Below are 26,138 nucleotides of genomic sequence, written 5' to 3'. Positions count from 1 at the left end.
CTTTTCATGATCCCCTAATCTCTCTCCCTCTCCCTCTTTTTAGCATCATGATCCCGTAATCTCACCATAAGGATACACATTCGCGTAGACAAAATAATAGGCATCCAAACGCAACACAAAACCTTTTTTTAACACCCCTTGTAGCATACTACTCCCTTTAGTGTTAAAAAACATTTTACATTACGAGAAGAAGGGAGTATTATATTAGTACTATTCGGATGGCAGCAAGTACAGAATATCTCCTGGTTGATGCTTGACACTTCATTTTCGCACCTTTCTCCTGTCACAATCTAACCACCCCATGATGCATACCACCCCAGCTACTAGTTCACAGTTCACACACAAAAGCATAAACAAGATGAAGCAAACATGATCCAAAACCAAACAAAAGGGCACATCTGCCTAAACTACCACTACGAGGAATACTATAAAATACCACTACACGGAGAAGAGACCAAAAGAGAAGGTCGTTAATGGCTCCGATTTCCCTGTTCCCGGAGATCGTTCGGTTGATGAGATCTGACGGCGATGCGACATGTGATGCGACCTGCTGCGTTCTCGCTAGGCTGTTTTTCTCCTCTGCTGCTAGTGCGAGCTAGCTAGCGATAACGGTACGACGCGCGTCGGCAGCTTTTACGTCCCCGGCCCCACCTGCCGGTGTCGGTACCCAGCCCTTTTCAGGCCACTGCGTGGTCTTCTGACGTTGACCGGCCCCCGCACGTCCCGCCGTTGGTTACCGACGTGCGGCCCAGAGCGACCCGTGTTCTCCTGTCGCTCGGCCCAGAACGGCCCGTTTAGGCGGGGGAGAAACCGGCCCGCACGAATCTCGTTGTGCTGTGCTAGTTTCGCCCGACACTTCTCCCCTCGCGATGGCGGCGTCTCCGGCGAGCGGCGGCCGCGGCAGGGCGCGCTCGTGCGAGACGGCGGAGCAGACCCGCGAGTGGATGGAGGCCATCGCCTCCTTCCTCGGGCGCCACCGCCCGCTCCTCGAGGCCCACGTCGTCAACTTCTTCAAGGTCCACTCCCCTCCCCATCTCCCTCTCGCTCTCCCGAAGCGAGATTGATTGTAGTGCCTGTACCTCCTCTTGGAGGCACGTTTAGGGTCTGCGTGCTTGTGGTCGCGGGGGATCCCCCCTCCATTTTGCTGCTGGCGGATCTTGCTGACACGTTTGAGGTGTATGGTTTTGGATTCGGTCCGAGCAGGATAGGCTGTGGGAGATGGTGGATGCCGACTGGATGGAGTGCCTCCGCCGGGAGCCCGTCGAGAGCCTGCTCATGTTGCCTTCCGGCTGCGTCCAGGCAAGGGCCCTCGCCTCCTGTTTTCAGTAACCTGCCTTCTGTTTCTGTTTTGCTTCTACTGGAAGTGGAATATGAGTGGTTGAGTATTGTTTTACAGGACCATTGGCCAAGTTCACTACAGGAATTTATACTCACTGCGAGGTCGCTTGTTCTTCCACGTGAGCAAAAATCGCCACAATCCGTACGTTTCCTGCACCTATCAGATCAAGTGTGTATTACTCATGCTAGCATTTCTCATGGTTTTTGGCCGGGTTTCCCTTAATTATCTTATATTCATCTTTGTTAAGCCTAAGACCTCCTTCCCTTTTGGTGAGTTTCTTGAGAAAAATACTCATGCTAGCATTTTATTAGGAAGCAGCAATATTAGCAGGGAGTTTGAATAGTACTTCATATAGTGCAAAATTTCTGCACATGCTGCACCTCCAGCCCCATTGCTTAGTTTGCATTGGCTTGGTTTTGTTGATATTACTTTGCGTTGCAATTTTCAGATTGCATGGTTTACATGTGGAAATTGGGATGATCTGTTCAATGTAAAAAGCACACACGTTTTGTCATCTATTTAATCCCGACCTACCTTTTCCTGAATAATTTGCAGTTTTTACCTAATTCGCGCGTCGCATCAATTGGTACTGTTCTTGCTCAAGGCATGAACTCTAAGAAGAAGCACGAAGTAGGTAATTAGCTTGTAATGATAAACATACTCCTGTTAACTATTTTTTTGGTCTATGTCCAAGGTTAAATTCAGTTTTTTAGCTCTTGCATTCTCATGTTTGGAGAGGTTTGCTTGATGCAGATTGAAGCCCTATCTGGGATCGTTGATGCAATTGCTAGGAGTCGTGGAGCCAAGACAGTGGTTGATGTAGGTTCTGGTCAGGTATCAGCTCTGCACTTGAAAGTCTTTTCACAATTACAACCAGTCTTCATTTGAGAAAAATAATTAAAATCATGTGATCTCACTGAGATATTTAAATAAAACCCTATGAAATATTTCTTCCATTCATGTTTTTTCCATCTAAAGCATCAAACTTATGTATTAGCCAAGTCTGAGCAGGCAATTTATGCTGGATACAAATAAGAAACATACCAGGTCCATGTTAAGGCCAACTTATTTAGAGCATTCTTCTTTTCTAGGTGTTGCAATTTAAAACACAAACATATTGCACCTCTTACTTAGCCTATCCATCGAAATGTAAAGAGACATCTGGAGTATCTTTTATAGGTGTTGCAATTAGAAAGCACAAACGTATATTCTACCTTCTTACTTGGCCTACCATGGAAGTGTAAAGACATCTGGAGTATATTTTTTCTAGGAATTGCTGTTAGAAAGTACAAACGTATGCTATGCTTTACTTGGCCTATCCATGGAAGCTTAAAAGCCATGGATTTACACTGTGGGAACTGTACATTTTTTTGGGAATGACAGCAAACTTCAAATTCTTCATAATTTGTATCTCCATTTATTTGTTTCTTATTCTGTTTAATTGCCTTATCAGGGTTATCTTGCACAAGCTTTATCCTTTGAGTACCAACTCGCCGTTATAGCAATAGATGCTTCATCACATCATGCTTCTGTTACAAATACTCGTGCAGAGAGGATAAAGAAGCACTATGCTGCTAAATGGTACACTTTTTGTCAAATTAGATTTTAGTTTTATTACCTTGACTTCTTCTGAGCTGATTTCTGTTTCTACAAATCGCTTCCTGTTGTTTTTGCAGTGTAGAGAAGCAACAGTTCAAAGTGCCAAGAACTGTCACTTGTCATGTTCTTTCTAGTGACACATTGGCAGCTGTGACGTTGGATGCATGTCAAGATGACCATGGTGAACATATAACAGAAACTAACAACTGTAATCAGAGTATTCCTCAGATTGAGCAACCAAATCATAGCATTCCTCAATTAGTCCTTGCTGGTCTTCATGCCTGTGGTGATCTTTCAGTTAACATGCTAAGGTTGGTCTTTTTGTGCAATCATGGGAACACCGTGAATTGATGTAGTGTGGCCTTTTCTCCATTCACATAAAATGCTGCATATTCATTTTTTCCCTGTTGCAAAGAATGTCCTTCCAACATGGTAACTATGTCCTGTGGGCAGGGTTTTCGTGTCCTGTGAACAAGTACAAGCATTGGTAAGTGTCGGATGCTGTTACAACTTGTTGTCCGAGGATACAGACACCTGCCCTGGTTTTCCTATTAGCAAGGCTGCTAAATCATCTAAGCTGGTGCTTGGCAAAAGCATCCGTGACCTAGCTTGCCAGGTATAACAACAATTCTTGCTTGTAAAGATGTATTATAATTTTTTAAGATGGTAAAAAGTCAAGACATAGACAAGAGTACAAGACATAGTAGCAAGTTACAAAAAATGTCTGTCATTTTGTTGAGGCCCCCAGTTTTCCTTTAGTACATGTTATATGATACATAGTTATGTGGTCTAGAGCATCATCGCCCTAAGTTAGGAACAACTTATGTTCATGTAAGCAAGTTTTCATTTTCATACGTCTTTTTCTAGCAGAACTTATTCAGTACTTGCGAGTTACAGTTGTTATGTTTGCATTAGCAGAATATCTGAAGCCATTTCCTAGTTGTATTTACTACTCCGTCCCATAATGTAAGACGTTTTTTTGACACTACACTAGTGTCAAAAAACGTCTTACATTATGGGACGGAGGGAGTAGTAATCTCCTACTATTAGGGATGAAAGATTTGTGCTGAACTAAAGTTTTCTGCCAAATTGGTAGTCTTGAATGCCACTGTTCTTTATTTAATAGTCTTTCTGTGGATCCTTTTTAGAGCGCAGAAAGATGGAGAAACCTCACCAAGGAAATGGCCCTACAAAATTTTGATATACATGCCTTCCGAGCAGCTTTTCAAATGGTAAATACTTTGTTATTTCAGCCTTCATATTTGAATCCTGGATGTTCCACTCAGTTCCTTACTTTTTGGTAGTCTTGTTTTGCCACTTATATGCATGTTCTTCGATACTACTTGATGACTAGACATGTAATGTGTACTGAGAAAACCTTGTGTGCTTAAGATAAGAAAAAAGCTGTCAGGCATGGCAGTTTGTTGATACCTTGTAGTGAAGGTATGCCTTATGCTTGTGTAATCACCTTTAATGTTCACGTAAGCAGCATTTGTGATTCCTGTTTGCTACCCTTACCACCCCTTTATATTGGGTACAGACCAACCTGATGTTTAAAATGTTTCGGACAACAGTGAACTTACTCCATTTGGTCTAGTCGCTCAACTTTAACTTGCTGATGAGTGCGTGTCTCGTTTGAACAAGTTGCATCAGCAAGTTCCTCAGATAAGTTGTAACCACAGAAAAAATTTGTTCCTTCATATATTAATTGGGACTTTATGCTAGATCTCTTTCCACAAGCTTACATAACAGCTTTTGAGTTCTGATAGAGGTTTCACTGTTTTGTTGGACAAGAAGTTGCCTGTTGGTTTATGATTAAAGCAAGAAGCTTTTGGGACTTCCTAAGTTGTCTTTTCTGTAGGTACTTGAGAAATATTTCCCTGAAGTGTCAAGATTGAGTCCATCAATTGGAAGGCAAGGAAAAGCACTGCGCCGTCAAAGGCTTCGAAAAGTTATGGAATCCCATTTGGCTATGGGGAAAGCTGATGATTTATCCTATCCTAATTGCAAGGAACAAAACATGAATACAGATGGTTCATTGCCCACAGAACCAACTGCTCCTAAAGGGGCTGTCGAGTGTTGCAGCAACGAACTTTGTACAGGTTTTAACTTTTATACCTCTCATAAGTTGCAACTATTTTGGATTGTCTGTTTTTCTAGTTTATAAAGACAACGAGTAATCCTGGCAGGTGATACTTACTCAACTTCAGCAGTTGTTGGTTCATCCATATCAAGAGTTAACGTGGGACCAAGTGACACCAATCTTGATGAATGTTGCAAGTTGACTCTTTTCAAAGATTTCACAATCTCTGGATTAGGGCGTCTTGGCTGTGGTTTTGTGGAAGATGTTAATCTACTCGAAATATGGAAGGATGTGCAACACTTCACCGTATGTCTTAGTCTGAATTTTGTATTATGTCTTCTTGCTGTATTATACTTCCAAGAAGTTAAATGCAGTACCTGTTTTTCAACTATTTGTTCTTAATCAAAATGAAAATAGTGATATCCTGTTTTATATGATACTCCCTCCATTCCACAATGTAGTGTGCCCGCGCTTCCCGAGATTTAAGTTTGACCATACATTTAACCAACGAGACCGACTGCGGCGGGAACAAAAATTATACCACTGAATTCATATCGAAAATATTGGTACTGATAAGCACTAATAAGTATGTTTACTGGATCCTTTGAAGCAAAGTCTGCAGTATTTTGTAAAGCACTGTAATCCTAATATTGGCACATCATGCCTATTAGTTAGTTTATTAGTTTCTCGACAACATGAAATGATAATACATGTGCTTCTATTGCGGTTGGTTGGTGGGTCGGTGCCAGTACAGTTTGGCAAAACATAACTGACCTGTACATTTTAATACTGTGACAAACTTAATACAATGGGGACAGGAATCTGATGTTACAAACTAATCTAGGGCTAGACTAAGTAGCATGCTATGCCTTCTGGTAATGGAGCTATCAGATATTAAGATTGTATCCATACACAATATAAATGTGCTGAACGGCTAATATATAAAATATCCATCCATACGGTTATCTAAACCATCTTCACAAAATGTAGTAGTACCTGGGATACCCCCCCCCCCCCCCCGGGGATAATCTACTGCCAACTCAACAATTATCTTTTTATTCTTGCAGGAGTTCATAGGTCCCTTTTGGTGCCTCCGGGCTGCTTTAGGTCCACTGGTGGAAACATATATTTTACTTGATCGGTTACTGTTTCTTCAAGAGCAAGGAAGTGCAGTTGAAGCATCATTGTTTCCTCTGTTTGATCCCGCCATGTCTCCAAGGAATATGGCACTAGTTGCTTGGAAGTTAACGGGTGATCCTTTAGAACCAAGTCATGGTAATGCTTCTCATGCCTGAATACGTAGGTTGATGGAATTGTGTGTTGGGCTGAAGACTAAGACAGACTCTTCTAGTGTGGCAGAGCTTGTTCTTCCTTTAGATCTAGAGACAAACATTATCCTTATTGGCTAGTCGGGCATGGGAAGAAATATAGATTCTGTGTAGTGATTTCTACGAGGACATGTAGCTGTCCTTTTGTCCACCAACAGGCATGTGGTCTGCAAAACATGCACGATTATCTTGATCTTGAAATATATATGAATCTAAACTCTGAAGTTGATCTTTGCTTTAAATCTATGACCCATCTTTTCTTTTGGTGGTGCTGGGCAATATACCAACCGCTCCTTTGCAAGCTGTAACCTATGTGTATTGGTTACTTGCCTGATTTTCTAGTCTGCTTGGGACATTGAATATTTTTGCAGAATCTGATATTATCCATTCTCACTTTAAATAATATTGCAAATGCAGATATGGGAATGTACAAGAGATTGCCCTCGAGCAGCGTGCCTTTATCCAATAAATGCTAGGTCAACTTCTAGATCGATTCCATGGCCTTTCACTTTCAGCTCATGCTTGCCTGTTTCTTTGAACTGAAATGATCACCAGACAAGTTGCTGTTGCCTTTTATTGCCTGCAATATGCATGTAGTTATTTGGGGAAGACTGACAAGTTGTCAGGGATTTCTTTTTTGTTGATGCACCCCTTAGTAAATAGTTTTGCCCATCATTTTTATTACTATACTGTAGAGTGGAACAGTCGTACCATCACTTCTGCCTGAAAATAAGATTATCAAGTGGATCTTTTCTCAAAGGAAAAATTCACCCCCTGCCTATCCTGTTACAGTTTGTAAACTAGTATTTGTCATCATAGATACGTAGGCTAAATGACTGATCATTTAGGCTGAGCTAGATAAATAAGCATTATACGCTGTAGGTTGCCTAACCATACTGACCATTTGTCTACCAAGTTACGTGTCGTCTCATAAAATATGAAATCCCGTTGGATCTTCGAATGTGATGTTACCAACATGGGCTTGACGAGGACCAGTGCAAGAGGTTGACTTGCGTTTATTAAGCATGTGCCACCACATGATCCCATCAGTGTGTTTGTGGTTTCAGGTTTTGCCATATCTTATCTACGCGTGCCTGTGTGTCTGGCATGTGTGCATTTTCAGTCCCTTTCGGTGCACCGACTTCACTGATCTTGCTTGTATGAGCTTTTGAACTCATTGCTTTAATGGACTTTTGAACTCATTGAATTATTTATCTTCATCTTGTAATGAGTTTTAAAAACTCTCTGCAAGCTTAGCAACTTCTAGAATTGGCTTGGTTACAGTTCTGTATGTCCATGTTGGCCAGTCCTTTCTATCATTCTGCACCAACATAGTTTTATAGTTCAGAGGAAAGTGATCACAAGTGTATTATATGCGAAGTGGGGGGCTGAAAACAACCCCTGGTCACTGGTAGATAGATAAGATCTGTGCAAAACCTAACTGCTCGCGTCGTGGCAGCTCAATAGTAACAAACTTTCATTTGATAGATGAGAATTTGCACTGGAACTCAACTGTCGGAATTCAAGTTAGAGTTCATCTGTTTTGGCTGCATTACCCTTGCAACAACTGGCTGCTTTTACTTCCATGTGTCAATTCAAGCTTTCCTTACCAGGTCACTATGTGATCCTGAAGGTGAGAGAGCTATGCAGTATTCCCACTTGTTTTTGCCCCCCTTTTTCTTGTTCTCTGTGCAGGATTTGTTCGCCCATGGGCGTGAGAGCGACGCCGCCCTGTACTTCCGGCGATGCATCCGCGTCGACGTGGCCACCCAGAGCCGTCGCGACTCTTCCGTCCGCAGATCCTTATCCTGTTTTGTACACCCGGAGGTTCCCTGCAAGGCCGCCGGTCAATTTGCTCCGCTTTTCACTGATGCAGCCACCGTCTGAAAGGTAACGACAGCGCACCTCACTTGGACCCTGGAAGCTCACCTCTCTTTGTGCTTGCCAGCCAATGCGCCGCGGCAAGATCTTTGGTATCGCTGCAACACTGACCGGTGGGCGGACCGCTGTTGGTATCGCTGTAACACTGACCGGTGGGCGGAGCGCCGTTCCCCGCTGCGCACCTGGCACAAGCCGATTGATTGATTGTTTGGTTTATGGTAAACTGAAAAGTTGATTTGAACTGGGTGCAGTGCAGCTGCGTGCGCGCGATGTTAGGCCGGCCGTGCGGAGCGGAGGAGATGAGATGAGGTATGTGGTGAGGTTGCTGCTGTTGCTGTCACTGCCCATTTCCAAGGTCCCTTTCACTTGGTGTGGAGCGGAGCATCAATTCCCCCATTTACTGCTGCGAGGACAATCATCTATCATTCACTCAAGCCTCTGTCAAGGAGCTTGTTTAGCATTTTGCCTTGTTGCATATTGATGGATCCACGGCACATTAACATTTCTGCATCAGCGTGCTGGATGCCATCTTGTCACAGCCTTTTGACAGGCTTGACTTCCTCTCCAAAGCCTGGCTGTGAACAACTTTTTTCTGTTCACTGATTGGTTACTTTGCCTTGGTGCCTCTGATCATAGGAGAAGATCTTAAAGAGGAATATGCCACTCCTGCAGAAAAAAGAACTTCACCACCACCATGGGAAGATCATCGCTCGACGCTGAGGGGCAGGCACACGTGGTTCGGATGATCGCCGATTCGGACGGTGGACGGACGATCTTCTCTTCTCGGGGGGATCGACGACGATCCCCGCCGCCCGTTCAGGCCCCTGGATGGGCCTGATTGCTTTGGCGCTATCTGAAAGAGAAGGCAGGGAGGGGCGGGAACCAGCCAACGGCGGGGGCTCACGAGGTTTGTGTGTGTGGTGTTTGGCGCGGGCCGCGTGCATGCATACATACGCCGGTGCCCCCTCCCTGGCTGCGCGTAACCGAATGGGCAGTTGCTCCTCCTATGCCTGTGTGTTTGTGTGGTGTGTGTGGTGTCTCCGTGTCTGTGTGCCTCGCTCGCTCTCAGCACCGCGGTGCAACGTCAGGGTGCCTAAACGTCCTGCGCCACACCTGGTTACGCGACGACCGGCGTTCCTCGGGGCGCGGCGCGTGCCGTTGCCCTGAATCTGTGCAAGTGACGATCTACGCGTCTCGTCACTTGCAGTGAACCAAACTTGCAGTGCGCCGGTCTTGGAATGATCAACGAGTTGTATGATTTTCAAGCGGATGATGTGGCTAGCACCAGATTGACGAGCCAGGGAACGGCCCCCAGAAATGCACATTACGCTCACTCCTTTCTCTTTTCCTTGCTGGCGCTTGCCTCCATGTACCTTGAGCACTGCCGCTCATCAACAATCCTCAGTCCTTGGCCTTGTTTTGGAATTATCCAAGAAATGATCAGTCGTTCGCCCACTCTGGCCTCTAGGTAGATAGACCGAGCGTGGATCCCGAGGTGCTGTTGTACTACAAACTTAACCATTTCAACGTCCTTGTTTAGCTTGGCCTTTCCCGGTCAAGTGTCAAAGCTGGAGTAATATTACTCTATATGTAGTGAGCCGAAGATGTGGACCTAACCCAAGTCCACGGATTTCAGATTCTAACAGAGAAGGTTTCCGTTTGACATTGCGTGGAGACGGTAATCTTGTCTGGTAGAACCTGTTCTTTTATAAGTGTTTTCTAGTTTGACAAACTGGTTTTCTTAGAGCTCCCGCAATTTTTATGTGATGAAGCTCCAAAGTCCAAACTGTAGACAAAACTAACGACTGGAAATGTGATGAAAATAACCATAGAACCGTGCTCTTTGTCTAACAACAATCTACTCTCTTTTTTGGGTGGGAGAGTCTACCTTGATTGTACGCAACACAACAATACAACGCGCATATATAACAACCATAAACTAGTTCACCTCAAGTAGTGGGAGAAAAGACAGGCAAGAGTAAGTCACAGCAGTATGATTACAAATTATCTGGTGATGTTCAATTATCAGTGTTCCTTTTATACCAGATGTTATTAGTGTTCAGCACATCATAGAGTATGCATGGTTGCAGCTCAATATATTTGTATTTTACACAATATATTTGGAGTCATAGTCACAGAAGGTTTAAAATCTATTTTCAGTAAAAATTGATACCAGTCTTTGGATTAGGTACTTTGCATGACTACGTCTAAACATGGTTTAAGCCCGCATAGACCACCTCGACTTATTATTAGTGCTGTTTTAATTAGCAAGTAGGACAAAATTTATTGCATTACAACCAGGACTGATTATCATGCTAGATTTATTTTGGTATATCATTAGTGTTTAAATTAAGAAAACATATTAAGTGACATTCTGTACCCATTCTGGTAATGCAAGTGCTGTCAATTTGGAGATCGACACGCTCTTGTAAACACGAATTAATCATTATATTTGTACAATATGTTTATAAAAGATTGAAAGCACATTTTGAGAAAAAAATACATGTATAATTTTCAGTATCAAATCTAAATAATCATAAATACATATAACATTAGTCAAAGTTTTGAAAGTTTGACTTTATCCATGTTCAAAACCAAAAAGAAACTTCTACTTTACCAGAAAGACTTGCTCTCCTAGAGAAACAAACTAGCTATGGCCTAGGCTACTTCATAGTATGCCCTAAAGATTGACAAAGATTTTTTTTCGTTTTCCTCCTAAAATGGCATTTAACATTTTACTGAAAGGAGTACTAGCTAGGATAGCTACACATTGACAAGTGGAGCCACTTGGTTACCTTTGGTGTTGGATAGCTAGCAATTCAGCCTTTTTCAGTTCCACTTATACAAGATGATATTCCTTTTTGCCCCCCCTTTTTTTAGAACAATTTCTTATTACTTTGAGAGAAAAATGTAGAAAAAAAATCTGTTGCTAGTGGCATATGCATATGCGTGGAGCTAGCTTGTGGCCGGTGGTCTCTTGCGCTGACGTGGAAGCTGCTCCTCTTATTTGTGGGAAGAAAAGGCGAAATGGAAATAAATAAAAAGGGCCAATAATAGGTGAAGAGGAAAAGGCTTGAGGTAGACCCACCACCTAAACCACCTTATAAACCTCTCTTTCTTCACAAGTTGCGAACTCATGACACAAGCACAACTCCATTCCTCTCCCTCTCTCTCTTGCTTGCTTGGCCTGTTCCTCTCTCATCGCATCAGCAAAGAGATAGAGAGAGATGTCGATGAGCTTCCTGAGCATGGTGGAGACGGAGCTGCCGCCGGGGTTCCGGTTCCACCCGAGAGACGACGAGCTCATCTGCGACTACCTCGCGCCCAAGGTCACTGGCAAGGTCGGCTTCTCCGGCCGCCGCCCGCCCATGGTCGACGTCGACCTCAACAAGGTCGAGCCATGGGACCTCCCCGGTACGTCTCTCTCTCTCTCTCTCTCTCTCTCTCTCTCTCTCTCTCTCTCTCCTTTGCACCGATGTGAAGTGACTAGTATTAATTAGACGCAATCAAGAATTCCTTGTACGATCTTGCATGGATGCATATCGATCGAGAGAGAGAGAGATAGGACGGTGGAGAGAGAAAATGTGTTCCACATGCAACGTTCTTGGCCTTTTCTGTTCAATCCAACTTTTTCCGTTCCCTTCCTTTGATTTTGTTCTCCTTTTATTTCCCCCCGTTGGTGTTGCTTCCGTGCTAAGAAACATGCCAAAGCCCGCAATGTGTTGTGCACATATAGCATGCACACTAAACTGCACCCTTTTGTCTTATCTCATTTCTATCAAGGACAAGCTGAAAAAAACCCTCCTCCAGCGTTTCTTCTATGCGCGGAGTTCTTTCTCCCTCATGGAAATCCAAACGAATCTGATTTATTATAAACTTTCGGAACCGGAAACCGTCTTTGAAGTTTGAAAATTAACTATTAATACTTGACTTGGAGTACTCTTTGAAACTTCACAAAAAGAATAGTTCTAGTAGGCATGCAGTTGGTCCATAAACTGGAACTGCTAGTGATTTTTCTTATATTGTTCCATAGCTATTTGCAATCTTATCGATTGATCATGCGCGTGCATATTTTTTAAAAGGATCTTTGATCTTTGATGTGGCAGTCTGAAACGGGGGTCGCTTTCTGGTTAGGCTCTGATAAAGGAATATGTCAAGTGGGGGACTTCCAAAAAATGAAAGAGTTATAGCCTTTACCAATTCCACTTTGCTAGAAAAAGTGTGGTTAACTCGAATCTAGAATCTTTTTCTTGTTCTTCACAATTCCAGCTTCCCAAATCATTTTCTCACCTTCAGATGCATACGTAATTTTCTTTATCTTCTATATTATGTCAAAGAAAAAAATGATCTCTAAGCTTACGTACATATATTTTTAGTAAATTATCCTATCTAATTTGGTGTATTGTGCATAAACTATTATTTCGTGTCCCCTTGGTCAATGTATGATCTCTAGCTAGCGCCGCGCATGCTGAGCACCGTGTTATACTTTTATCTATATATGAATAGAAACCTTTGATCTAGCTAGGGGGGTGTTATGCAGAAACTATTATTTATACACACCTATATATTTTGCGATAATTTGCATCGTTGTGTTCCAATAAGAATTCATGAAAAAAGTGCATACAGAGCGAGGATCTTCCATTTACTCCAAGGCTGGTACTGAAATTTCAGGCCTTCTAAAAGGCTAAAATCATAGTAATACGCTATATATATGCATACAATTTCTGGTCTTCTAAATATAATAGATCAACCATAATGTGTTGTAGACAAGACAAATAATGCTTGTTCCAGAAAAAAAGATGGTGAGACGATGTGAGGAAAATTTTAAACATCTACTTAGTTCACATGTGGTTCAACATTCCTTGTCTTGCGATTTATTTTATTTCCAACGTCTATCCTTTAAATCCCTTTTTGTGAAAAATCATAATTTGAATCTATGCACTACTTTATGGGGAAAATATATAATTTTAGCCTTTAAATTACTGTTGCACAATCTACCATCACCACTACCAAGTTCACTAGGCAACTGTTTTTTTTAATTCAGTGGGCTAAAAGGAAATGAAAAACAGTAGTAATAATAATTAGAAGAATAAATATAACCCAGCAAAAAAAGAATTTGGCGCCGTCCAGATTTGAACCAGAGATCTTCAGCGTGTGAAACCGACGTGCTAGACCAACTATACCACGACACCTTTCAGTTCTGTTAATGCAACAAGCATATATATTATGACGTCATCATCACCTATATATAGGCTAAAAAAGGAGCGCAAAAAAATTGTGGCATCGTCCGGGTTCAAACCGGAGATCTTCAGCGTGTAAAACTGACGTGCTAGACCAACTACACCACGACACCTGTACAGTACATTAACGCATCATATTTAATTTATTAAGCCAGGATTACCGGGCCAATTATGACGTCACCCTGGGATGCATGCCCTTTCCCTGTCTAATCCTGACACATGGCACGACGGGGACGGCGACAAACTGCAAAATCCCATCTTGCATGCTCGTGGGCTCCACTGCAGAGGATCAGCATGGGCCATACACGTCTTGATTGATACATCTAGGATGGCATGTCTCGCTCTAACCTCTAGCTCTACCACTTGCTCATCGATTTATTTCTAGTGGTAAATAAGCCGACTTCCATTGAAAGGGGCCGATTGTGACAAAAAAATTAGAAGGTGGGGGGAGGGTCGATGAGATTGACGTGGTCTGTTCCGTCTCTGAGATGCGCGGTTTTATCGAAACGTGTCAATGTCACCGTCAAAAGGATAGAACACATGATGGAGAAACCCCGGTTGTGGTACCTCAAGCTTTTTTAGTGCTTTGTCATCGTTTATTTGTGGGACCAGTTTGATACCTTAGCAGCTACTGCTTTTGATTATATCTTTCTTTACCATGTTGGTATCTTTATATTATCTTTCATTTCTTATCAGTGACTGCATCGGTGGGCGGCAAAGAATGGTATTTCTACAGCCTAAAGGATCGGAAATATGCGACGGGGCAGCGCACAAACCGAGCTACTGTGTCGGGATACTGGAAGGCGACTGGGAAGGATAGGGTGGTGGCACGACGAGGCGCCCTAGTGGGGATGAGGAAGACATTGGTGTTCTACCAAGGGAGGGCCCCTAAAGGGAGGAAGACTGAATGGGTGATGCATGAATACAGGCTGGAGGGTGCACATGAGCAAGCTTCCAAGGTAATAAGCTGCCACTAAAACCCTAGATCATGCATGAAACAAATGAATATATCATATGTAATGTTCAGTGAGTAGTGGTGTGCAAAGCCATCGATTGATTTATTTATTTTCCGTTATGCAAAACATATTCATCTGCATAGCTATGACCTAGGTAGGTACAAATTGGGTGGGCACAACCAATCGTATAGGAGATCTCTTGCAGTGTCTAAGCTTGTAGTTAATAGTGGTTTTCAAGTTTGACGTACTGTACACATGAGATGGACTTCTTGACCTGTCATTTTCTGTTTATTTATTTATATTCAAAAGAAAAAAAAAACCATCTACTTATTGGTTGCTACTTGCCAATTAATTTTCTAGGGGGACTGGTCATTTTCATCCACCGGTTTTGTTGCGGTAGACGTTCTATTTAATAAGGACTGATTTGGTCTAATTTTTAAAATAAATAAAAGGAAAATGGTGGGCTGATCTTAACATATAGTATAGGTTAGCTGTTATGGATAATGACAACATATACCAACTACTTGAAGTACCATTTTCTTTTGTCTCAAATAGTTTTTTTATTGTTCAAATAGTTCAATGAAGTTCATATTTAACATTGTTTAAAAAGATAGTAGAAGCACTAAACTTTCTTGATGTTATGATTTTTATTGCGGTTAAGCATAAAAGTAGACACACCACCACATGGAATGCGCTCCTCTAGAACACACTTACAACTGATAGAGACCGGGAATAAATATATGATTCAGACAAAGTTCTTAATGAATTTCATATGTAAACCTGTGGTGACTTTGCAAACAAGTTGGTCATCTGTAATCCAGGATAGTGAAGTGGATTAGTTAGATTCTTAGCCAGCTTTCTTGCCAAAAAAAAAAAGAAGAAGATTCTTGGCAAGCTGCAAATAGGCAAAACTTATCCAATCCAAATAAAAAGAGGTGACCAAACAAAGTAACCAAAATGTAAAAGGTAAATCTTACCAATTCTCCAAAAGAAAAAGGAAAATTCTTGGTTGGATGCATGAACCAATCAGGGTTAGATAGGATGGTCCTGTCCACATCACTTCACTGTGACAAGTGATGCACTCAAGAGCAAGTACAGTGACAGTGATCACCAAGATCTCATTCACATCACCTTGTAAGACTGCACCTACCATTGAAGTACTGACTAATCAATGCTCTCTTCTTGATCCTCATGTGTTTTCAGCAGGAGGACTGGGTCCTGTGCAGAGTCATCTGCAAGAAGAAATCAGGAGTTGGTGCCACCCCCAGGCCAAGGAACCTCACCAACATCGTCCATGGCACATCCACAGACACCTCCTCACCACCACTGCCGCCTCTCATGGACACCACCCTAGCACAGCTCCAGGCCACCATGAACACCTCCGCCGCCGCCGCACTTGAGCAAGTGCCCTGCTTCTCCAGCTTCAGTAATAACAGTGCCAGCAACAGCAGCTACCTCCCCATGGTGACAGGCAACAGTAATGGCATGAGCTACCTGGACCATGGCCTGCCTGACTTTGGGAGCTACCTAGACCCCGCCTTGAACTGTGACAAGAAGGTCCTTAAGGCAGTGCTGAGCCAGCTGAGCTCCATGGGTGGTGAGGTGGTGCCGAGCATGTCTCCTCAGATGGCTGCTGCAGTGAGCTCTACTTGGAACCACTTCTAGGCAAATTTGTTTATTTATCGAGACAACATAAGCAGACAACTGGCTAGCTAGTAGTTAATCTGCAGTGTGTGTGATGATTTCATATCAAAATGTATAATTATGTCTGTTTGGTGCAATGTTTCTTGAGTGTGAGTATTAGTAGAGGACGCGGTGATTTTCTTTTTCTCCAGTCGATTTTGGAGGACTAAAACCCTGGAATGATTTTTTTTTTGGAGAACCACTCTAATGATTGCTGAAGTATGTACATTCAGAAGTACAGGTTGCAGTGATCAGACAGATCAGTCATTGATGTCCCCCTGACTGTCCTTTTTTGTGTCTGGAATTCTGAATGTTCTTCCCTCAACGAACATCATGGTTGATTGAGAACGCATCCTCACTAGCCTCATCGGCATGCTTCTCACAGTTCCAAGAACAAATTAATTCAACTGATTCCACAACTAATTCCACATAAATAGTACTGTAGCACTATTGGAGCTTGTGCAAAAAATCAGAATCAGTCCAGATGCAGGACAGGTGCCAGTGAAATTCATTTAGAAAAGTATCACGAGACTCACAATATGTTGCGTGGTTGCGCACACAATGTGTTAAGATTATTTTTAATAACTATCCATGAGTCTTCATCATGATATAACATGTACAATAAAAACTGCTCCTCTTTTGGTAGTACGTGCGGAAAAAAGAGAATATGTATTGTGCACGCAACCCATTTTACTTTGGGATTACGGCTACTCCATCCGATCCACAAAACATTGGCGTTTTAGGTATAGTTTTGGTCCAAAATTTTACATTTTTACCACATTACTGTTTAAAATATTTTTATTGGATATGTGGATCTATGCATAGATGTGCCCCTCAAAATGCTTGTATATCATGTAATATTTTTTAGGTATTATAGTTATATATTGTACTAGTAGAGACTAACTCAAAGTTACACCTGCGAACCAACCTGTGGTTGGATGGTTAGAGGAACTGTGGTATCCCTAGCCCACCAGAGTTCAAGTCCTGGTGCTCGCATTTATTTGAGGTGCCTACGGTGACTTCGTAAATTTCAAAATGATATGCCGGCTCAGTCTTTCGGAGGTGCTCATAGGGGTAGGGTGTGCGTGTGTGCGTTCATAGAGGTGAGTTTATGCGTATGTATATGAGCGCTTGCGTCTGTACTGTGTTAAAAAAAAACTCAAAGTTACACCTAGGAGACTTTGTCATTGTCCAAAACATAGTAACTAGACTGGATTTTTTTTAGAAAAGGAGTAACTAGACTGGATGGAGTATATTATTTCAGCAACAGATGCAAATTGCAGCACACAAATCGAGGAATAGTATTTTGTCACACAGTATGATAGCATATTATTTTATTTTTTACCACAATACTTCTAAAATATTTTTATTGGGCGTGTAGAAATGGTAATGCGTAGATTTCCCCCTCAAACTTTGTTATACTATAATATTTATTTCTATGTTTTATTATTATATTATAGTAGAAACTAATGGTCAAAGTTACACTTCGGAGATCTTGTCAATGTGCAAAACGTCATAGTTTTTATTTGAGGGCTCATTATTTTGCGGATCACCAGCGGTATTTATGCAATGCCGACACACAAATTGAGGAACAGTATGCTGAAAGGCCCTGTTTTTCTTTCAGTGCCCTGTTCTTCATATGCTGGCCAGCTGCATGAGTGAGAGTGACCAACCTTCTCTGCATGATGGCACCTTTCAGGGTACCTCATGTCATGAATACTAGTACCATATGCGTATAGCAACAAGTCTTGTACATCCATACCAATAATGTGGAAAGAGTAGAGTGCAGAAACCAAGGACAAGCTGTACTTGAATGAATCTAGGCATCAGCAGCTGCCAGGTAATCCTATCTACTCTTGTCTTTACACATGATTTATTTACCTTTAAATATATTTACACATGATTTATGGTCCCAATTTTATGTTTTTTTACTCTAATATTAACTACTTTTCTTTCAGATTCATACTTTTTTTTCCAGAAAAGATTGTACCCAAGCACAAGCTTTTAAGAAAAAAACATGCAATCCAACATTTTCTTTACGCAAAACCGCCAGTCCGACAATGAACACATCTAGGTTGTGACTATAATAGATTTTCAGGCTAATGTGCTGCACCAGTGGTAATCACTTAGCTCCTAGTTGAATGTTGACTGAATTTTTCCGGAGATGCCAGATAGGCTCACATGCATGTGCTCCTTCTCCGATAAATCTACATCAACTGACCAACTCCTGAATTTTTGCCCCATTAAGTCCATAACTAAGTCTGGTGCTGGATGCATCATTTCAAGCAACTCCAAACAACTTCACTATTCAGGTAATAAAACAAGAGTTCCATGCAGTACAACAGGTACAAACTGTTGTGAAAGACCAAACCTCACCAGACATACTTCTCAAACGATGCGATGTATCATCCAATTGAGCAAATGCGGCCAAATGCCGGGACAGTTGTGAGTACTGGTTTACAACCACAAAGTAGTGGAATTGAATGGTGCAACAACTTGATCTAATGTAAGAGCTGATCTAGTTAAAGCCCTATAACCAACCAGGGCTTATGTGCCTGCACATTTCAGACCAGGCAAGGTGATATACAGTTGTACACCAAATTTAGCACACTTGCAGCCTTGAGCACACTTCCTCCTGAGATCCAGCTCCCACATGCAACCATACTGGCTCACATCACTTCACATCCCAGTGACATGAGCAGTGTACTCTTGGGTATGAGCTGTCTGAGCTGAGGTGCTAGTGCTCATTGGCCTGCGACGACGGCACGGGGAGAGGTGGCTGCAGCTGAGAGCAAATTCAGGGCTAGCATGAGCGCGACGCCGACAAACGAGGACACGAGCGATACGCCTCCACGGTTGCAGAAGGAACCAAATTTGTTGCATATCGGGTTCCAACGCGTGTGCAAGTTACCATTCTTGCCTAACTCAGCCATTGAAGCCGCTGTCGCGGCACCGGTGGCCAATAGAACCATGATTACCTGGGACATTGACAGTACAAGGATGAAAATATATCATGTGTTGCCGTCCATTGATACTGGTTTGAAATTTTCCAAATGTGCCACAGTACTAGTTGTCTACAATACAAAGTACAGCACCAGCAGTTTCACTCAAGCTACTGGTTCTGGATAGTTGCAAAAGGATTCTTGATTAGATTGAGTGCTGTGTTTTTATAGTAGCACCATCAGAAGGCTCCAAATTTATCATATCTCCCTGGATTGTGTATGAGCATCTAAATTTAATATCAATACACTTACTTAGACTAAGTTGGTTACTCCACTAAAATATTTTTGTGAGGAACAGTCCAAAGATACTCTGATGAAAATGGGAAACTACTACTGGACGAGCGAGGTTTTGTGTAAGTAATGGACAGTAGAACAATGATTATCTTATTTGGGACATTAAAATTACAAGGAGGATGAAAATATATCATGTGTTGCCGTCGATCAACACTGGTTTGAGATTTGCCAGATATGCTACAGTACTACTAGGTGTCTACTCCCTCCGTTTCTAAATACTTGTCTTTCTAGGCATTTCAACAAGTGACTACATACAGAGTAAAATGAGTGAATCTACACTCTAAAATATGTCTACATACATCCGTATGTGATAGTCATTTGAAATGCCTAGAAAGACAAGTATTTAGGAACGGAGGGAGTACAATACAAGTGCAGCACCAACAGTTTTTCACTCAAGCCACTGGTTGTGGATAGTAGCTTGCAAAAAAGATTCTTGATTAGATTGAGTGCTGTGTTTTCATAGTAGCACCATTAGAAGGCTCCAAAATTTTCAGATCTTCCTGGATTGTGTAGGAAAAACTTCATTTAAGACCAATGCACTTGCTTAGATTGAGTTGGTTGCTTCTCTGGTAGATGTATTCGATATTCGCTCTACTAAAATATGTTTATGAGGAACAGTTCAAATATACTTACTCTGATGAAAGTGGGAAACTACTACAAGGCGAGGTTCTCTTTTAAGTAAATAATGGCCAACTTATATATAAAGTGTCATTTAGTCGGTAAATTATGATTAAGAGAAAATAAATTACCATGTCCATCCTATGCACTACCAAATTGTGGGCCCTTCCCTGCATAAGGCACCTTCTGATGAGCAGCACCACCAGGTTATACAGACTGGCAACACCATTGGCTATGACAAAGTACCTGCGAAATCGACGGTTTACCGTCACAGAGACAACATGTCAGTAAATTCAACAGGCAATGACAAGCAAGCAAGCAAAGCAAAGCAAGGAGCCCCCTACACAAACGCAGGCGTGTCGCTGAACTTGGCAGTGAAGGTCTGCGTGAGCGGCCTGGTGCCCACAATGGCCACCACCGCGGTGTAGGACTGCCTGTTGAGCCCCATGACCACCGCGGCCACCGCCGTCGCCAGGACCGCAGCCGCTCGCAGCAGGACCGGCCGCAGGCCGACGAGCTTGTCCTTGAGCGAGGATAGCTCCGCAGCGGCGATGGCAGGGGGCTTCTTGCCATGCTCGAGGTCCATTGGTTAACTGGGAAGAAGACCTTGGAGGCTTGCGGTGATTGGAATGCTGGGGCTTTTCGGGGAAGATTATATGCTGCTAATGGTGATCCCAAATTTGAGGTGATCAGATCTTGCAAGTTTGGGTGACTTACCAAACCTCAAAACCGTAAATTATGGGCTACCTTGTTTCTACTTCGTGAGTAAGCTCGAGTGGCCGGTCAAGCAAAGATGTTTCTTTTTAGAGTCGTTTGAGACTTGTGATACGAGTAGAAAGTGAAGTGCCAAAGAAGAGCATTTTTTGTAGAGGAATTTGCATCTCGAGCATGACAGGAGGAGCGTGAAGTGAGGGCAAACTGTGGCACACTTCACCGGGAGAGGATGCCAGTTTCCTGGTTAGGTACATCTAACGTGAGAAATTATATAAGTATATGATCTTACTTATTGGACAAGATTTCTTTAACATTTAACGCGTATATAAATAGGCTTACATTGCAGGCAGAACACCGAAGGGGTGGTGGCGCAGTTGGCTAGCGCGTAGGTCTCATAGCTAAACGTGAGTGATCCTGAGGTCGAGAGTTCGAGCCTCTCTCACCCCAATTTTTTTTAATTTTCAATGTCCTTGGTGTTAACATAAAAAATATGATCTACTCCGTATATTCATAAGATTTAAATTTTGTATAGTGTTCCATTTTCGTCTCCCGTTTGTCTTATTTCTTTATATTCTTTTGTCCGAGTTCCTAGTTATTATTATTTTGTTTAAATTATGGTCTAAAGTACCCAAACATCGCAATTTTCAGTTAACAGTTTGCGATAATGAAAAAAAATTGACCTTTTTTTTACATAAAAAGATTTGACTTTAATATTTCACTTTTGTGATTATGCATATACTACATTCCTTATTAACTGACCACAACATATATGGCATGTGTAAGAGGAACATTATTCAGAAAATAACATTTCAACACCACACCCTGTCCCTTTTTACAGAGCAAACATGGACTTGATCATGAATGATTGCACTTTATCTCTACGGTCCCTTGGCCCAGTACCATGTCAGATACGGTGTATAAATACCCAACTACATCAAAACGTACAATACAAACATGCACTTATTTGCTGTTACACTGTAGAGATGTACGTAAAAAATAAAATACAGCCTTCAAAGAATTATTCATCACAATAATTACCGTCATTTAATTACCAATCATCGACAGGTGGGGCCAGTCATATGCAAAGCTATTTGCTGTTTATTCATCCAGAACGAGAGGCCCCTTCAGGATAGGACACAGGACAGGACAAAGAGGATTTGATCACACAGTGAGGTCTGACAGTGCCCACATTTTACATACAAAAGAATCAAGGGGGTAAGCAAAATACAGTTTTTCTCCATATTATCCACACCCGCACTCCTTTTTTTCTTTTCTTTTGTAGCACGGTCCATTTACGCGCTTCAGGTTTTTCTTCTATGCAACCGATCGGTCGATCACCAGACAGGAGTATAATACAAAGTCTTCCCAACCCCAGATTATAAGACATAGAACAGGGCCGCACTTGGTACAAATGCTGACATGTTTCGCTACTTTTTCCCGCCGGACGTAACCCCGACTACGACGTTGCTCACCTGCGAAAATGTCAACGGGTAGTGTGAGCAACGAGGGATAGGTTCACTGGGTAATGCAAATACACGTGCAGATCGATTGGCGGATGGTAGCAAAGCGCAGAGGCGGCTTACCAGTTTTCCCTTGTCATCTACTGTCATTGGGTTTTCGACGACCACCGTTACATTCTGCGACTGAGTGGATGGCTGGCCAATACAGGGGAAAGGGAAATTAGAAGAGGTAAATCACCTCGGAATTCATGGTGAATGCTCAAAGGGCTCATCATATGCACATACCGCAGAAGTTGATGGGACACTATATGAAATTCCGTTTGGTGCATGCATTGTAGGTGGCAAAGGTCTCACGGTGTTCATCTGGGATAAGAAAAATAAATAGATTAAAATCAGCCGGTTTCACTGAGCATTTGCAGCACAAAGAATCCAACGTAGATATTGACATACTCCAATGTTTGTAATAAAATTGCAGATAGCACATTTGACAGAAGATGCTCCGTATGGATACATTAACACCGTCTGGCACTGGCCACAGTTCACATGAGCTATACTATTCACTGCACCATGAACAGATAGAATTCGTCAAGTGGAGAACAGATAAATACTCCCTCCGTCCCATAATGTAAGACGTTTTTTGACACTACACTAGAGTCAAAAAACGTCTTACATTATGGGACGGAGGGAGTAGAACACATATGATAGACACACAAAGGGAGCTTGAACATGCATCAGACATAGGAACAGAGAAGGGAGAACATACTAAAATGTTTGACATTTTATTGTCTTTTCTTTACATCCTTCTTAATCAGATTAATTTAACAGCACTGCAGAAAAAAGAAGCCATGCACATGCACAACGGTAACAGGGACAAGCAATACATGCCAACTTTCCAGATCATACATTGCCAAATCCACAGAGCACATGACATAAGGTGAAAATGCAATCAACTTGCCCGCAGAGAAATAGTTGCTTGAGCAGCATGGGTGATGTTTGACTACTTTCCAGTATTGACTTTGAAGGCTGGCCTTGACTTTATGACCAATAAATCCATAAATGCAGGGTTTGTGATATAAAAACAAAACAACCAGCAATGTACTTTACCCCATAAATACTGTCTTATATTTACAGCTTGAGACAACGTGAAACTGCTGCGATCAAACTTACTAGAAAATCAGCCAATTTCAAGCCATACGAAGTTTCTGTTAATCTAGCTACACCTGGGGTAAATAATGATAATACTTTCATAAGGTATTGTAGTATCAACTTGAACTCTCCTGGGTTCTATGCCTGAGTAACCCTTTCTGACTTTATAGAACAGATATTCCATTCATAACTAAAATTTCAACTTACAAGGTTGGTCAATTCGACTTTATAGAACAGATTTCCTACTTTCTGACTCTCAAGGATCTACAGAATAATTTGACACATACATCAGTACCTGGCGGTGCTGGTCTGGCAAGGTTGACTGTATCACAACATGAGCATCTGACAGTAGTTGCATTGCGAGTATACATCAATAAAGTTCGACAGCCGACGCATATAAGCTGAGCCATCTCCATTCCTGCAGAAGAAATTTACTCACTTTTTCATAAGCATGTCAACTAGATATTTGAAGCACTACCAACAAACCAAGAGCGAACAACAGTATGCAGCTACAAGGCTAGGAATGGGTAAAAGATTACCCACTGTCCAATTTCAAATGCATGGGCTGACCCGTTTTAATGAACACAACAAAACATGTAAATAATCACAAACACTTGATATATGGTGATAATGCATAAAAGATAGAACATCACAATGGAGGATAAATCTGCCCAGAGAAAGCAAGGAAGAGGCGTCACACATGGCAAAGCAGAACATACACCCAATATACATGGCAAAGAAAGGAAGATGTATCTAATGTAGACAACATGACTGTTCAAGCAATGACAGCTAGATTAGAAGGGTTCTATCAGCTACTAATTTTTGTTAAGATGAACCAATATTGATTAACCAGAAGACAAATTTGTAAGGGAACTGAGCATAAGTGGGTTGAAAGTAACCGCACAAAAGTAGGTAGATGGGTCAAATAAGGAAGGGAAAGTTCATCTTTCTGCCACCAGTCACCCAAAATGTCATATCAGCATCCCCAGTCCAATGATCTAAAGGACAATTATAGGAAAAATCCCCACGGGTTCAAATCCTCCATAATTCCTATGGAAATTCTACAATCCAAATAGGCTCTTAGTAGCAACCTCAATCTTCTGAACCCCCCGCCATACCGATCGAACTTAACATTTCTCTGGGGAGTACACCACACGATACAGCATTGATCCACCAAACAGTGCGAACCACGATCGACGAATGTGCAAGTTAAGCTAGTAGGGTCAAACCTAGAAATGGACAGCACATTCTAGGAATCCATCTACTATCTTAGGCAATAAAATTGCTACGTGAGGTTTCCCATAACCTGCTATAGGATAAATTAGTCCTAGTGTGCCCCTCCTTCATTTCGCTACCCATTCATCAGCATGCCACTACCACATATAGCATATGATCCAGAACATTATCAACAAAATTGAACATGACACAATCTTGTTTGCACATTTTGTGTTCAAAAATTGCACAAGTGGCGAAACCAGAGCTCGGACATGGCCGTTACCTGGAGGCGGAGCGTTGGTGACGGCATGGCACACGGCGCAGCACACGCTCGGGGCCCCTCTGGGGTAGAGTAGAACGCTCCTGCACCCATGGCACACGATCTGGCTCTGCATGCCTGCAAAATCCGGACCAGGGCCTGTCAGGGCGTGGCAGTAGATAGTTTTTCATACACCAATCCGATTATGCTCTGCCCGCTGCTCCATCCGTATCCTATCGCCCAGCGCGTATCAGCACCTTGCTCGACCGCAGGGCCGTCGAAATGCGATCAATTAGCACGGGGGCTGCTGGAATCGCCAGGTGAAGCTCCGATTTCGAGAGGACCCAAATCCTGCTGCTACTCCAGCATACGCCCAACCTCTGACCGACCCCGCGTCGATTTCTCCAGGGAAGCAACGCGATGCAATCGCGGCGCGAGCAGCCGCGCCACCGAATCGACGGGGCGGCAAGAAAAAAACATCGGATTCGACGCTCACCTCAAGAAGAGCCGAGCAGCGAGGAATCCCTTGCAAGAATCGGTTCCGGGAATGAAGGGGGGGAAGCGCCTTCCGCGGGGGAGGAGGGAGGGGAGGCGCCACCGATCTAGCTAGCCGCACACGGGGACCTCGAGGCGCTTCTCGCGGAGGGGAAAATGGCGGAGAAAAACTTATTGACGGGCAGACAGCGGCGGTTGTGGCTTGGATTTATTTGGCAGGCGGACGAGAGGTTGGAGACGACGGAGGAGAAGACCGCGTTTCGTTGCGTTGCGTCGGTCTCACTCTTCTCTTCTTCTCCTTTCCTTTCGTCACATGTTGCAAGAGTCGTGGGCGACCGTGTCAATGAACAACGGAATTCCTTTTCTTTATCTCTCTCTATATATATCTACTCCCTCCGTTCCTAAATATAAAATCTTTATAGAGATTCCACTAGGTGGACTACATACGAAGCAAAATGAATAAATCTACACTTAAAATGCATCTATATACATTCGTATGTGGTTCATAATGAAATCTCTATAAAGACTCATATTTAGGAACGGAGGGAGTATATTCTTTCCCAGCAGGATTCAACCCCCTGTTTTACTTGGGAAATTCTGTGAAAACATGTGTTTTTACATATATTTCCCCCATTTTCAACTTGTGATATTATGGCACATTTCACCTTTTGTATTAATATGAAACTTCTATTGAAAAAACATGCACAAATCACGGCCTGACCTTATGATTTTTTTATCTGATTGTTTGTCTGTACCAAACAGAAGAATTACACCTGGCACGATGACATGGCAGCTGATAACTATTGTATGGACAACTCAGATACGA

At 42.5% G+C, this 26,138-nt stretch overlaps 4 protein-coding genes and 2 non-coding genes across 9 annotated transcripts; 3 read left to right on the top strand and 3 right to left on the bottom strand.

Moving 5' to 3' along the window:
- Positions 1 to 816: 816 nt before the first annotated feature.
- Positions 817 to 9,238, top strand: LOC109784460 (uncharacterized). Of its 3 annotated transcripts, XR_012184102.1 has the most exons (16): positions 817 to 1,016; positions 1,204 to 1,299; positions 1,397 to 1,480; positions 1,895 to 1,969; positions 2,093 to 2,173; positions 2,793 to 2,920; positions 3,016 to 3,249; positions 3,392 to 3,554; positions 4,087 to 4,170; positions 4,800 to 5,040; positions 5,128 to 5,327; positions 6,089 to 6,296; positions 6,767 to 6,825; positions 8,045 to 8,239; positions 8,482 to 8,539; positions 8,867 to 9,238. XR_012184102.1 is itself a non-coding variant. In XM_045228342.2 (13 exons), exons 1-13 carry the CDS (start codon positions 870 to 872, stop codon positions 6,823 to 6,825), a joined length of 1,800 nt encoding a protein of 599 aa, XP_045084277.1. In that variant the 5' UTR covers positions 817 to 869; the 3' UTR covers positions 6,826 to 7,115. The 3 variants fall into 3 exon arrangements, 1 of the variants encoding a protein (XP_045084277.1); XR_006663523.2 differs by lacking the exon at positions 8,867 to 9,238 and having other exon boundaries at positions 8,482 to 8,791; XM_045228342.2 differs by lacking the exons at positions 8,045 to 8,239; positions 8,482 to 8,539; positions 8,867 to 9,238 and having other exon boundaries at positions 6,767 to 7,115.
- A 2,122-nt stretch (positions 9,239 to 11,360) lies between these two features.
- On the top strand, positions 11,361 to 16,335 carry LOC109784461 (NAC domain-containing protein 21/22). 2 transcript variants are annotated; one of them, XM_073499821.1, is made up of 3 exons: positions 11,361 to 11,644; positions 14,167 to 14,429; positions 15,633 to 16,335. In XM_073499821.1, exons 1-3 carry the CDS (start codon positions 11,458 to 11,460, stop codon positions 16,089 to 16,091), a joined length of 909 nt encoding a protein of 302 aa, XP_073355922.1. In that variant the 5' UTR covers positions 11,361 to 11,457; the 3' UTR covers positions 16,092 to 16,335. The 2 variants fall into 2 exon arrangements, with proteins under 2 accessions (XP_073355922.1, XP_020198650.1); XM_020343061.4 differs by having other exon boundaries at positions 15,630 to 16,335.
- Positions 13,509 to 13,583, bottom strand: TRNAV-UAC (transfer RNA valine (anticodon UAC)). Its single transcript has one exon. It is a non-coding gene; the product is annotated as a tRNA-Val (tRNA).
- A 713-nt stretch (positions 16,336 to 17,048) lies between the features above and the next one.
- On the bottom strand, positions 17,049 to 20,959 carry LOC109784459 (CASP-like protein 1B2). The gene is made up of 3 exons (XM_020343058.4): positions 20,368 to 20,959; positions 20,155 to 20,269; positions 17,049 to 19,087 (listed from the first exon to the last, which is right to left on the bottom strand). Exons 1-3 carry the CDS (start codon positions 20,607 to 20,609, stop codon positions 18,854 to 18,856), a joined length of 591 nt encoding a protein of 196 aa, XP_020198647.1. The 5' UTR covers positions 20,610 to 20,959; the 3' UTR covers positions 17,049 to 18,853.
- Positions 20,960 to 21,096: 137 nt separating this feature from the next.
- TRNAM-CAU (transfer RNA methionine (anticodon CAU)) lies at positions 21,097 to 21,184 on the top strand. The gene is given in 2 exon segments: positions 21,097 to 21,134; positions 21,149 to 21,184. It is a non-coding gene; the product is annotated as a tRNA-Met (tRNA).
- A 571-nt stretch (positions 21,185 to 21,755) lies between these two features.
- LOC109784462 (protein LOL2) lies at positions 21,756 to 25,654 on the bottom strand. The gene is made up of 7 exons (XM_020343063.4): positions 25,314 to 25,654; positions 24,842 to 24,955; positions 23,639 to 23,761; positions 22,648 to 22,757; positions 22,483 to 22,560; positions 22,321 to 22,392; positions 21,756 to 22,209 (listed from the first exon to the last, which is right to left on the bottom strand). Exons 2-7 carry the CDS (start codon positions 24,951 to 24,953, stop codon positions 22,165 to 22,167), a joined length of 540 nt encoding a protein of 179 aa, XP_020198652.1. The 5' UTR covers positions 24,954 to 24,955; positions 25,314 to 25,654; the 3' UTR covers positions 21,756 to 22,164.
- Between the last annotated feature and the right edge of the window lie 484 nt (positions 25,655 to 26,138).

The sequence above is a fragment of the Aegilops tauschii genome, chromosome 5 (genome assembly GCF_002575655.3).
Source record: "Aegilops tauschii subsp. strangulata cultivar AL8/78 chromosome 5, Aet v6.0, whole genome shotgun sequence".
NCBI classification, from domain to species: Eukaryota; Viridiplantae; Streptophyta; class Magnoliopsida; order Poales; family Poaceae; genus Aegilops; species Aegilops tauschii.
This window is presented reverse-complemented; position numbering and strand designations above follow the sequence as displayed.